Here is a 14771-nt window from a genome sequence, read left to right as displayed (position 1 = left end):
TAATGTATGTTTTTACAGTCATTGTTTCAAGCACCTCTTTCAATCATTCGTGTTAAAGCAGTTTGAAAAGACAATAAACCCAGTTTGCAAATCATAACACAAGATCGTTTTCAGTTTTTTTCTCCTTTTTGTTTGTCTGCTCCAGTTGATTTACTCTGGTTAGTTGGCTGTTACTACTGTGAAACTGCCTAAACCATGTTGCAGCATCTTTAATCTTCTTTAGCTTTTTAAGCCATGGATCAGTACACTTGCAAAAGAAATCAAAAGATCAGCTCAAAGAATTATGAGAGCCTTTTTAAAAGCCCTAACAAACTATGTAAGAGCTCTAAAATATTCCATTTCTTCATGGGTTTCTTAGGGCAAACTTGTAGGCTGTTTTTTTTTTTTTTTTAAAGTTAAATTATGAAGCACCGCAGGGCCTTTTTGGATTGGAGTTTTAGATGGTTCTTCAGTACGTCTGTGTACTTCACTTTTCATTTTGATGACAAGATCATAAATAGAAATAGGTCTGTACAGTCCAAAAGAGGCATTTTGCAATTCCAAATCCCATTCTCTTTCCTTATCATCACATATTTCATACCTCACTGGCTCCTGTATTAAAACATAATGTCTTTTGAATTTCACATTGCTTTTCATTTTTTCCATTTTACTGAACAAAGGTAGGCTCTGTTGCTATGGTGATTTCAATTACTTTCAAGTATTGGAAAAGGGAATTCCTCAAAGAAATTAGCGGAAAGGTGTTGTACTGTATTACTTTTTTCCCCAATGCAATTAAACAAGTGGTTGCATTCTTCTACACTCACCAACCACTTCATTAGGTATACCTGTTCAACTGCTACTGAGCACAAATATCTCATGATACAGTCACATGACAGCAATAAATGCATTTAAGCACAAGGTCAGTATAATCTGTTGAAGTTCAAACCAGGTATCAGAATGAGGAAGAAAGACGTTTTAAGGCATGGCTCTCAACTGGTGATGCCTCGCAATGCAATGGGGTCAATATATATATGTGTGTGTGTGTGTGTGGGGGGGGGGGGGGTTGTCTGTATATGTGGCTTAAAAAATAGCCTGGCCCGCAGAACGTCTCATTGGAGCAAATCCAGCCCCCGACCCAACATGAGTTTGACACCCCTGCTGTAAATGATCGGTTTCTGAAACACTCCAACCAGTCTGTCTGGTACCAACAATGATGGCACATTCAAACTCCCATAAATCACCTCTCTTCCCCATTCTGGTGTTTTTTAAATACTTGAATAAAGAGTGAAAGTATGATTTTATGTAATTTAACATTCAAAGGTTAATAAGTTTGAAAAGTAAATCAATGTTGTCCAGATGCTCTTCATTATTAACATACTAGTTCATAATTGTTGGCCTTCTCAGTCTGCTCACTCTCCTCTGCACCCTGTGTCATGTCTCTCCCAGCTGGAGGAGCTTCAGTGGCCAGATGGGGAGCAGGAGGTGCCTATCTCTGTGTGCAGCCTGCCCTGCAAAACTGGCGAGAGAAAGAAGAGGGTAAAGGGCATGCCGTGCTGCTGGCACTGTGAGCTCTGCGATGGCTACCAGTACCAGTACGACGAGACTTCCTGCAGACTGTGTGCATACAACATGAGGCCCAACCCCAACAGAACGGCCTGCCAGCCCATCCCCATCGTCAAGCTTGAGTGGCACTCTCCATGGGCTATAATCCCCGTCTTCCTCGCCATGCTCGGCATCATCGCCACTATTTTTGTCATGGCGACCTTCATACGGTACAATGACACACCCATCGTGCGGGCGTCAGGCCGAGAGCTGAGCTACGTGCTGCTAACAGGTATCTTCCTGTGTTACATCATCACCTTCATCATGATTGCCAAGCCTGACGTAGCGGTGTGCGCCTTCAGGAGGATCTTCCTCGGCCTGGGAATGTGCATCAGCTACGCTGCGCTGCTTACAAAAACGAACCGCATCTATAGGATCTTCGAACAGGGAAAGCAGACAGTCACAGCCCCACGCTTCATCAGCCCCACTTCTCAGATCGCCATCACCTCCAGTTTGATCTGCGTGCAGCTGCTTGGCGTGCTAGTATGGTTCGCCGTGGACCCTCCGAACACCATCGTCGACTACGATGAGCAGAAAACCATCAACCCCAAGCTGGCACGCGGCGTTCTGAAGTGTGACATCACAGACCTGCAGATAATCTGCTCACTGGGCTACAGCATCCTGTTGATGGTGACATGCACCATCTATGCCATCAAGACCAGGGACGTACCAGAAGACTTCAACGAGGCCAAGCCCATTGGCTTCACCATGTACACCACTTGCATAGTCTGGCTGGCCTTCATCCCGATTTTCTTTGGCACGGCCCAGTCAGCAGAGAAGGTGAGTCATTTCTCTCTCTTTTGCTCTCTCTCCGTCTTTGTCACCACCCCTCTCTTTGTCTGCCTCCCTCCCTCTTCTCATAAATGTCCCTTTCATTCCTTCAGCCCTGTTTTTATCTTGTCCAAACACATGCACACATGCACATTTGTACTAACACAAAATGAAAACAAAAATTATACAAAGGGAGCACACACTCCAACACACATTTTGTGACCATATAAGTTATGGGTTCATTTCCTTTTGATTTTATATTCTTGGGGCTCAGATGTGTTTGGAAACCCACACCCGACCTCTGCAGACAGAAAAAGGCATAAAAAGGCAGAGGAAGGAATGATGCTAAGCACAAGAATCCTGAAATGCCTCAGACAGGGTAGGATGGGGTTGCTGGCAGCTCCAGATGCCATTATCTCAGCGCTCATGCCTTGGGCTCAACATATACCATCATGCCTTCCTCTGGAGAGGCAGACAAGCGGGATGAGGAGGTGGAGGAAGAGGATGGTGAGGAGCTGGAGGAGGAGGAAGGCGGGGAGAAGGGGGGGGGGGTAAATAGAAGTTTGATTCAACACATTCCATCTCTTGACGCCGGCGTTTGACTCAACAAAGCATTTGACATTGGCTTCTACCGGAGTTGATTGAGAATCTGACATTTTGACCTGATGTGCTCGTCATTGCTTATCTGGCTGAGACCTAGCAGAATACAGATGCATTCCTTTGCTTCATTCAGCAGCCGCTGCGTGCTGTTTGGCAGGGCGTGCGTACGAGACAGAGTGAAGGGGGAAGTTTTCCGCTGACAGAATATCGATGCTGACAGGAAAGTGTTACTCCTAACCTTTTGAGAGGCACACCGTTCAATATCCTCACTCCTAAGCTAGTGCATGAGATGGATCAGAAACTGATTTTCCTCATCTCAATTTGCTGCTGATTTCATAGATGAATTACACCCTCAGCAGCGATTAGGAGTTCATTATGCTACTCGTGGCGACTGGCGAGGCAGTAATGTGTTTATCTTTCCCCTTTATGCAGTTAACTCTTTCTTCACACTGACTTCTGCCTCACAATCACCTTCAGTTCACACCGGCACATCCTGGCCTGGTAATGGCCTTCAGGGGTGCATTTCTGCTTACTCCCTAGCCACTGTTAAGTGAGAAGTGCCTTTGCATGTCTATGATAACATCCTTTGAAAAAAAAATGTAGTTAGGGTGAAGTGAAGTTATCCTATCCATCATTTAATCTTACTTTTACCTTTTATCAGTCTGAGCTGGTAACACCTTTCTGCTAAAACTGTCGCTACCAGCACAAACATTAGTACAAAATACAAGAAAAAGTATCAGCAGTAATGGCTGAGATTGATGCTTTGTGGGTTTAGTGGGTCAAATGTCTGAGTTAAAATGTGTTAAAAATACAACAGTGCTTTTAAAGACAATCCCAGAGTAATTTATTAGCTAACCTCTGACAAGAGGAGCTCCAAAAGAACCCTTCCAGACAAAAGTGATGCTCAGAGCTAATGGATGAATAAGAAATGCTCATCAAACATCCACTATAATCCTAACATTTGTCTGTTTAACAAAGTGTCTATTAGTAGAAAAGCCTATTAAAGCATGCAAACAATACTTAAAGCAACAGGAATTGTTTTTAGTATCATCCATGCTTACTGAGGTTCTCTAAGTGCAACTGTACTGTCATAAAGCAAAGCAAGGCAAGGGTTTTTTAATTTTTTATTATTATTATTATTATTATTATTATTTTAATAGTACCATTCATACACAAAACAATTCAGAGTGTTTTATAGTTAACCCTCTGAACCCCCACTGGATGGCCAAGCAGTAGCGCATTCGTTGTTTACAATATCTCAGGAACCATAAAACAGATCTCTAGGGAGTCAGTTTTGATTGGAAGCTTATCTTACTAGAACATTTTTAATCCAGGCACAAAGCAAGCCAAAGATCAACAGGGGACAAGATAGTTATCTGACAGTGTGGAAAGGTAAGAAAAGTAGTTCTCTATGCCCTCATAATGAAAAGAGGAGGAGGTTGGCGCTCCTAAATTAGGATTCATGCACATTTTACATACTGCAATACCACGTGTGCGCAAAATATGTTTCAGATAGATAGTTGATGGTGATAGTTTCTGTTTTGTGTTTGTTAGCCAGGTTTAATTTTTTCTCCTTATAGACAAGGCCTGTTGGACGTAAATGCAGATGTGAAAAGGCGTTGATCTGGGAGTGACTTGTATAAAGTTATGATATTCAATTTCCATTTTGTTCTTATACTTTGTCTTTCTGGTAATTTAACTTTTGTTACATTCATTTGACATTCTTGCAGTGCACATATTCCGATAGTCCAGGTTGTCCAGAAAAAATAGATGTCTGCAGCTTGATTGTGCTTTAAAGGTTGAAATTCTACATACATAAAAATACAGGCGGGCAAAAAGTAGCAAAAACTGTCTTGGAGTTCCAAGAGATAAAAACCGAACAGCGATAACATCAAAAGCATTGGAAGACGGCAACAAGAAATTTAAAATTCAATATAAGATACAAAGATTAAAAGAAGTAGAATATAAAAAGAAATGAAGAAAACATCTGCTTTGTGCACCTTACAGAAAACACACATAGTGCTGTTTCAGCAGCCCCTCTTAGACAACATGCATCTGTGAACAATCAGAGCATGGTGATGCTGGCAAAGAAGTAAAATCTCTCGCAGCTGAATTTTGAACTGTTTGGAGACGATTTATTAATCTCATAGTCAAATGTCCATAACATATATACAGAGGACAGGAATCCATACATTTGTTATTCCATTTTGCCCTGACATAAATTTAAATTTCATCTTAGTTATGACATTGCTTTAGAATTTGGGATGCAGGAAGAATGAGGAATTCACTTATGACAGGTAAACGTGCTTTACCACAATGACAACAACATATGAGCATAGATTAGATCTTGTGAAAATAATCTAAATGTTCTTGTTCTGATGGGAAAACAGTCAAATTAACTGTACGGATGCATGCCCTCCTCTGTAACAATATATAGCACTAAAAGCTCACATTACTACAAATACATGCGTAGATCTGTAAAGGAATGAAGAGGCTGTGCGACCCATTGTGATGCATTTGACTACATCTTCATTTTATAAGTGCTCTGCCCTCTCGTGTTTTAAAGTGCAGAACTGACCCAAAACACCCACACAGATTTGAGCAGTCTCTCTCATTCCAGATTGTTCAATATCAAATGATTTATGGAAACACTGAGATGATATGAAGGCAGCTGCTGGTGGTAATCCATAAATACCCTGACTGCAGCTTGTCCTTATGTTCTTTTGGTGTGTGGTAGCAGAGGTTGTGACAATGCTGGATGGAATAAACTTAAACAAAAACATTATTTTCCTGTCATTATTTTCCACACCTGGGACGCTTCCCCTTTCTGACACTCATGTGGAAGGATGCCTTTCAAAAAAAGTAACAAAGGTCATAGAGCATCCCTCTCCCCTACACTTTTGCACCTGCATGTGCTCAGTAAATGACTTAACACTCTCAAGTTAATTACTTTGAGAGTCAGCGGCATCCGCATTCAGCTGTCATCAGGTCGAGAGATCAACCGACTTCGACAACAAACTCCACGCCTGCGAGGCACAATTCAAACTCATTTTTTAACAGACAACATAGAAATGTGCAAAATGGTGATAACAAAGTCCCAAAAGCTGTTTTTTTTATGACTACAGATGTTACTTTCTGAGAGACAGAACAAGCCAGTTGATTTAAGGGAAGCTGTCACTGAACACGAGAACTCTCTTTTTCAGAAACCTCTTTGACCGCAAATACATCTTCTTCACAGTTCAGAAGAACAAGATGATGGCGAAATGAAACATTTTACAGAAACTTTCCCTGTCATGCAAGGATAACTTTATGTCATTTAAACTTAAAACTCTCTGCTTCATGTCTAGTAACCACTTAGACCATTGTAAGGTGTCTCCTAAACCCACAAGCCTGCTTGAAGAGAGCGTCTGCTGCCACCTTTCATTAGCAATGACTGTCCCATATGCACATCCCAGCTTTCAGCAGGCAAAATAACAATTTAACATCTAATCCTCCTGTCTTCCCTTGACACAAGTTTGACCTGACACTTAATGTGGAGACTTGGAGCCTTTTTAAAACGTAGAAGATGAAATTCAACTGCCTATCATTTGTTCAGAGGGGGCGGGGGGCTTGTGCAGGATGCACCTGAGGCAGACTGCTGGCAAAAGTTAAAAACCAGTTGTCAAGAAGGAAAAGTTGTATTTATCTTTTGAAAATCCACATCTCCTGAGATACTGAAGATACTGTGACCCGGACCTGCATTTATCATGCTTGCTCAGAGCGTGACATCACTGTTTCACAGCATTTAGAGCAAAAACGTATGACGCCCTGCTTGTGTTGCGGTTTGGAGTATGGTTAAAATAAGATCTGGGTGTTGAGAAACCAAATTCAGATTATTTGTACACCTGTTGTTGCCTAGGTCAAATGAAGCTAAAATAAACATCTAAACTTGAAAATGATTCTTACAAGCACCTCTGTAAATTAGTAAACATTAATTTAAAATCCCTATAAAGCGATAAAAACTATGTTTTTAAGTTTTGTTGTATGACAGGCCACCGTATTATGAACCAGGCCAAATTACAGTCATGAAAAACATCTCTACATTAAAAAAATCAAGCTTCACATCCTAAAAATGAGGCAACAATATCTGCTCTAGGATGCTGGAGGTGTCGGTTGAATGCGCCGAAGCCCACTCACGAGAACAATGAACCTCACAAATTAGAAAAAAAAAAAGTCACAACCTGAATGGAGGAATCATCTGTCTGCTATGATAAACTCCCTTATTAACAATCACATTGATGTCAGGTCAGGCAAATAATTGAGAGCTATAAAGGATTAAAGTATTTATCTCTGCAGGTATTCCTTATATCTCATTTTCTGAGTAATGTAAAGTTTTTCCACTTCAATTAATGAGACTTCTTGTTAAGTTGCTCCTGAAAACACTCCATTTCCTGGTGCTGCTTTTCAAAATAACAGACTTCAATAGTGATAAGCATTGGAGGCTTTTATTGTACCAGACTTGGCAATATATGTCTATCATCGGATATCATCCAGGACTAAAGACAAGAGAAATATGGATTAAACACACCTTCAGCAGGTAAGATGTTTGCCTGCTGCTTCTGATTCAAGTGAAAAAGAGACAACTCCAGCAATTAGCATAAGAGACAGAAGACTAGGATTACATTGACTGTTTTCTGGCACAAACTCTCTATTTTTTAATGAGCTGTAGGCCACTGTGGCTGACAGAATTGGGAAATTTACCTAAAAATGAATGAAAACACAGCATATAGCTGGCTGTTAACTTTCAATGAATGGAGTAACATCGGCTAACAAGATGAACTGTTTGGGGATTGTCTATAATAATAATAATAAGTTTATATTTAGCACCTTTCAAGAACAGCAAAACCACAAAGTGTTTTACAAAGAGATAAAAGAAACACAGGCAGTGATGCAATGGCACAATGAAAGAATACACAGTACACAAAAACAAATTAAGTAAAGGCCAGCCCAAACAAGTAGGTCTTAAGTTGCTTTTTAAAGAAATCAACAGTGTCTACTGAGCTTGAAGCAAATGGGAGAGAGTTATGATGAGTTGGAGCGATGACCTTAAACACACAGTCTCCTTTGGTTTTAAGTCTGGAGTGTGGAACAGCCACAGACCCTGATCGGAGGACTGAAGAGTCCTGCTGGGATTGTAAGGTTTTAAGAGTTCTGAAAGGTAGGCTGGTGCTTGACCATGCAGGGCTTCAAAAGTAAACATAAGAATCTTAAAATGTATTCTAAAATGTATGGGAAGCCAGTGGAGAGAATACAGAATTGGTGTAATGTGTGACCTTTTTGAAGACTTGATAAGTAGTCTTGCTGCAGCTTTTTGAACTAATTGTAATCGATTTATAGATGTTTTACTGAGACAGGTCTATCATTGTAGCATTCGGGGGCAGGGTTCCTCTTTGCCCTGCCCAAATTTAACCAAGCCAGGAAAGAGGTGAACAACCTTCTAACAGTCTAAATCTGAAATTAAGTCACATGTAGATCTCAGGGTTTTCACAAGTTTACAGCAACTATATCCCAACATATCGAGTGTATTAAGACAGAAATTTTGAATTTCACTTTACAGGGAAACTAACACCATAATGCACTTTGTTGTCTTTAAAACAGGTAAGAAGATTCAAGCAGGAGGTTTAATGGTCACATGAGCCCTATCAGTCCACACAGATTTATAAATGTGCACACCGTGTGCATTTCATTGTTCTTATGTTCCCCATAGGGGGGAGGAAAGATATGTCTGTAAAGTCACCTAGTCTTTTAAACCTAATGCAACAACATGAGCACACTTTGAAACTGCAACTCGGTTCTAATTTAGAATAAAAGACTTATAAATTAGATGTAAGCCAGTTTTAGATAGGAACATTCCTGAATGACAATCAAGCCAGCAAGGGTGCAACGACTGAGTCAAAAGACAAGATTTATTGCATTTTTACTGGGGACACTTGTCCTGTTCCTTCTTGTTAACTCCGCCCATCCTCACCCACCAACCCTGATGGAAATAAAGCAGTCAAAGTTTGACTGGAGTAAGCAAAGTTTGATTTATTACATCCTATCTCGTGTTTCTGAATGAACTGCCCCTGTTTCACAGCTGCATTTCCACCCTGCGAAAGATAAGCCATTGTGGAGACAGTTGCATACGCATGATTTCACCCCTGACCCAGGAAAAGTTAAAAATAACTTTTCAATGACTGTGTCTTTTGAGAAGCACATTGTCATTGAACAATACAGAACTATCTCGCCTTTCACAGTTTTCCTGTCCTTGCACTCCATCTCCTGGTGATTGCTCACTGTCTGGGACACTTACTGAGTTCTTCTTAATATTTGCCCAGGATAATAACTTTCTGATTGAAGAAAGACAATACACTTTTCAGCCTACTACAAAGTTTAAGCTAGGGAACTACTGATGCTTTGGTTTGACAGCATCTGTCAATGTCAGCCCTGATGTCAAATATAAGTCTGTCTGTAAATAATATGGAATGAACTGATGGGTTGTTTATGAAATTAACTAAATGTAAAAATCCATTTGGTTAGCTGAAACTAAAATAAAAAAATATACTTTGTAAACAGTACTTTAATAATTAAAATGGTATTGTGTGTTCACAAAACTAAAAACTAAAATCAGAGAGCAAACGTCCTTCATTTTTGTCTTTGACATAAGCACACTCACTGACTCGTCCTTTGAGGTTTGTCCCAGCCACAGCAGCTTATATTCTGGATGAGCTTGTTAATTGCAGAGGTTAGAAGCGGGTGTCTCATTTAAACAATAGCTACTCTTTAATGTTTTCTAAAAGAACCTGCTTGGGCATTTTCTCTGAAACATAAACACTACAGCATCTTTTTATTCATCCCCAGACTGTAATTTGCTTTCTGTTAATTGACACACATGAGCAAGGCATGCTGCTCTGTAGTGATACAAAAATAATATCCTATTTATTCTTCGTTATGGGCAAGATAAGCTCATCTAATGTTATTTTTATTCTGCTTAAGTAAATCCCTTCTTTTGGTGATGTGGATGGATAAGTATCTGTAGATATGTGGGAGTTTGAGCTACAGAGACAGCACACCATGCTTTATGTGAATGAGTTTCTCAGAAGAAACACTCTCTTATTACTACTACTATTACTACACTTACTTATGGTTTAAAGACAATTTAGAGACAAGCAGACAAGGCAGGAACACCGAGCAGCACCTCCAGTCTTTTCTATGACTTGGGTTTCTCAGTCTAACGTGTAAATGTTTTTACACTTATGAAATCAGACATGGCTCTCTCAGTCAGCAGAAGCCTTGTCAGCCGCTGTGTCGCTGAGGGAAAGATGGAAAAACATCTTGTTGTCCTGAGTAAAAGTTGAGTCCCTGTCCTTTACATGTAGCTCTCTCTCCCATCAACACAACCCCACATAGATACATCAGCTGCTGAGAGAATAACATGACATGATTGTGAGTGCACTGGTGATACTTTGACAAGCAGACAAGCAAGGGTGCCGCCACAAATTTTTCATGGGGGAATGGGTTTGGGGGCACATTGGACACTGACTTTTGCAGGGGTGGTATAAAGTTTGTTTGCACACTAGAGAGGCATCATTTGTTACAATTTTAGTCAGTTAATGATTACAAAAAGCAAGGTATTTTTCAGTACTTCTGCTGTTGTCAAGACTTCCATTATGCCAACATTTTCTCCATGAAAACAAATCAGAGTTTGTCGAACAGGAAACCTGGTCTGACAAGTAAGAACATTTCTTATCAGATTCAGCAGTTAAGTGTGGCAGATTCCAGAATTAACTTGATTGGACACAACCATCCTTAGTGGACACAAGTGAATAGCATATATTTACGATTTTACAACATACTTTATCTCAATAAATCATATCTACTTTAACCTTTAACCTAAAGGTTAAGGACCTTGCCCAAGGGCCCACACTGGATACTAATGGGGCCCTGATAGTAAGACTGGGAGGACCAAGGACCGAAAGACTATGACTTTTGTTTGCATATTCAGATACAGAAATCATGACACTGCCTTGCCTAATGAACCCATTGCACGTGCACAAGGCCAAGTCTGCAGCTCATCTTAGCTTCAAAGCTGACAGATCGATGGATTATGCTGCCAAGATAGGTGAACTACTTCACAGCTGCCACGCTCTCACCATTCACAGATTCAATTCGATGGCAGCATCCAAGCTAACCCCAAATGCACAGATCTTTGTTTTGGCCAAGGAGATGTGCATACCCAACATTTCAGTCTCTTCACTCAGCAAGTTATATGTCCCTACAGGGATGTCTACAGTCTCTGGAAGGATCACAGCATTATCAGCAAACTCTAGATCAGTGACCTGGACATCAACAAATGAAACACCAAAGTTCGCTTCCCCTTTTATTTGCCCTATTATCTAGTCCATAAAAGTGCTGAAGAGCAACATAGCTACAGCAAACGTCACTGAAGCCCTGGTGGTGGTGGGTCTCACAGTGATGGTCTGCAAGAGGGGCGTCTGTGAACTACGGTTGGCAGCCAGACCCCTCTTGCTTGTGCACATTTTTTTAACTACCTGAGAGAAACATCCCTTTTATGCCCATATAAGGGCATGAGACTGCAGAGTGACCTTCAAACACAGAAGGCACACAGGAGTGAGAACAGAAGTAACGATCAGACAGTGAAGTCCACATCAACATAACATTAAAAACAAATACATTCTGGAATCCGGGTAACGGAAATATTTAAGCAGTTGAAAAGTTAATGCAGTGCTGCTCAAAACATAAAAAGAAAAACGCAGATTTGTTAATAAACTTAGCATCAGTGGTGGATGTTAAATATATGCCAAAAAAACACATCAATAAGGCTAAATCAATCATTCAGATTGTGCTGTCATCAAAAGAGACATGCATCAAAACTCCCTGCATGCTAGTTATAACCATAGCTTTTTATTTTGCATTGAAGTTTATTTGCTCTGTGCTTACAGTAGGAGCTAAATGTACTTGTGCACTTTATTTAAAAATGTTAAACTGATAAAAATTCTGTTTAATATAATTTAAAAATATATGGTTTTCGGTCTTTCTTAATTAGCCAATATTGATACAGATTATTAGTAGTGTATGAGACTGATAACCGGCACCTTGAATTGGTATTTATTACATTTATTAAATTTATTTACAAATAAAATACATAAAAAAAACTTACATGCTAAAAATGAAAGGAAATGATCAATTTAGTATTAGCTTTGTATAAATAAGAACCTGCACAAAACCTACCTCTATAAATCACAATTAAGAAGACTTTGGTGAATCTCTGAATCTTCTTAAAACCAAATGCATTTTTAAGTGCAGTTGATGAACGAGGCCCACTGATCTTTAAATGTTGAGACTTTTGACAAACAATAGCAAAGAACCTATCATCATTGGGTCCTATGTAGAGTATTTATTTCAACAAACATAGCTGGGGGACATCAAAAGGGACTTCTTCTTGACTAGTTTTGACAATAAATTACTTTATTCTGACAAATTTAAAGGTCGAGCATATGTCAAAACTTCTTTATCTTCCAATCTGAGGTCTGGGAACGGGATTTCTTTGAGTCCAAATTTAGGGATGACTGTCCACGCAGAAAGCAGTGGCTCTTACATGGGATGTGCCTTTGTAGCACAAAGCCAAAGAGAGTTATTCATGACATGAGTTGGGCTAGAAAGTAGGCCACCAAAAAAACAAGAGACATCCAGGTGGTTGAGAAGAGACTGCAAATCCCCAGATCCATTAAAGGCATTCTTTTACGGGGCAGAGAGCATCCCAATTGTCACTTACTGAATCAAGTCCTTATCGCTCTCTGCATTTATAGTACTCAACCACTGCCATCTAAATTGCCTTTGCAGTAAGTATATCCCTGGTGGGTGTAATTATGAGAATTACCCTCAACAGCTTTTTTGTCTAAATGGAAGTCTGGTCATTTTGTTGTGGCTGGATGTTGGAGTTTGGTTTGTCAATGAGATGTAAAATTTAGATGCTACTGTTTGATTCCTGATGACTGCGTTAATAAATCATTACTGTGGCTAAAAATAGAGGGTTGCCAAGCAGTTGTGAAAATGACTTCATGTATTTATTTATGTTAAAGCAACAGGAATTAATTATGAATGTTCTGTGACAAGCTAAACATTTGAGTGAAGGTTGAGAGAGGCTAAGAATTTGGGTCAAGCTCATAGAGAGACACAGTATAAAAAACCTGTCTGTGATTACAGCAGATGGTTAGAAGAAAAGGATTTATGTGTGTTTGGTTGTGCACATTCGAGGCAGTCCTGGATGGAATGAAAGCCTACATATCTACACATGCTTTTTATGTGTGTGTCTTTACCTGTGAATGATGGGTATGAGTAAGCGGCTAATACTTATTGGGCGCCCGCTCCTGAATCAACTCTCCTGCACGGTCAATAAATCAACTCTGATAGGGTCAGCATTGAAGCGTCTAAGGTATCAGAATCTCATTAAAAGCTTACTCTGGCCGTGTTTAGTTGCTTGCACCAAACTCTGTAGTGTTGCTATGGATACCAGACAGGTTACCAACCACCAAACATGGAAACACAGAAGGGGGCTGAGATTCTCCGGTGATTATCTTCCGACGCTGTTTGAAGTCCTCGCAAAGCTTTGATCGGTTGCCCCAATATCTAATCGTAAACACTGCAAATTCGCATCTCAAGACACAAGAGGAAACAGCATTTCCTCTCTCACGCAGCTCAGAGTGACAGAGAACAGAGAGCACAGAGAGCATTGTGATATTCATACGGTTATTAATGCATGGTGCACCAGCCAGATCACTGACTCTGATGCTGCAGCACACAAACAGGGGGAGACGGAGTGAAAGAGGCAGTTGAGTGCATTGGCATGTTGATGTTATCAGGTGTCTGAATAATTGCAGGAGATTGGAAGACAAAAGCATGACTGGCATGTAAATGAGTCCATCTTGTATGAAAGAAATTACCATTAGTCATGCTATTTACCAAGAAAAACTGTATGCAAATGGTGACATTTCTTCCTCATGCTGTATCTGAGAGCATTTCATCGCTCTGCAGATCCACTGTGCAGGCTAATGTATTTACAATTGTATTCTCTCCACCGTCCATATCACCACCAGCAGACTGGAAGCCTGCATATAAGTGACATCTGATGCTTTCAAGTGCAGTAGATTAGTGGGGAGGCTCTAGTGATGTGCTCTTGAACCAGCCTCTTGCGGTGATTCTCCCCCCTCCAAGAGCCTTAAATGAAACAAGAGCATCTTCGGTGTCTGCAGAATTACGGACTTCACTACCTTGTAGTAAAATCACCGTCTGTAAATTAAGTCACTATAAAAATCCTGTTAGGCTAAATTGTGGCATGATCTGGGTTACATAAGGGTGCAATTACAGTTTGATAGTGTGAAAGGTGTTATGTAAGCTCTGAAAAGGAAGGAGGTATTAAAGAGAATGTACCTGTGCAGGGCGAACATGAATGGCAATCTTATGAATGATACCACTTAACACAGTGAGAGCCTTTCACAGGCTGCACTCCAGTGTGTGCAGAGCTGCAGGGAAACAAATGTAGATCCGCCGTGTACTGCAGCCTCCTTAGCCCATGCTAAGTCTTTTTATTGTACTCCAGGAGGAATTTACATCAAAATGAGCACGGCCACATAGATTGTTAGTGTAGGAAGATGCAGCTCTGAGGCTTTAAATTAGCCTGGCTGGTGAAATAGAAGGAGTAATGTGAAGGCAGAGAAAGTAACCAGCAACATGTCACGGACAGACCCCTCAGACGACGGTCTAGTCCATCAATCTAGTCA

General features: G+C 40.4%; 1 protein-coding gene across 2 annotated transcripts in view; it reads left to right on the top strand.

Annotated features, from left to right (window-relative positions):
- LOC121518216 (metabotropic glutamate receptor 7-like) overlaps positions 1–14771 on the top strand; it is a 193386-nt gene that overhangs the window by 169887 nt on the left and 8728 nt on the right. For both annotated transcript variants that reach the window (XM_041800476.1, XM_041800475.1), the window contains one exon: positions 1426–2361. In XM_041800476.1, the coding sequence (XP_041656410.1) occupies positions 1426–2361 (936 nt within the window). The remainder of the gene's footprint in view (positions 1–1425; positions 2362–14771) is intronic.

This window comes from Cheilinus undulatus, linkage group 11 (assembly GCF_018320785.1).
Source record: "Cheilinus undulatus linkage group 11, ASM1832078v1, whole genome shotgun sequence".
In the NCBI taxonomy this organism is placed as follows: Eukaryota; Metazoa; Chordata; class Actinopteri; order Labriformes; family Labridae; genus Cheilinus; species Cheilinus undulatus.
This window is presented reverse-complemented; position numbering and strand designations above follow the sequence as displayed.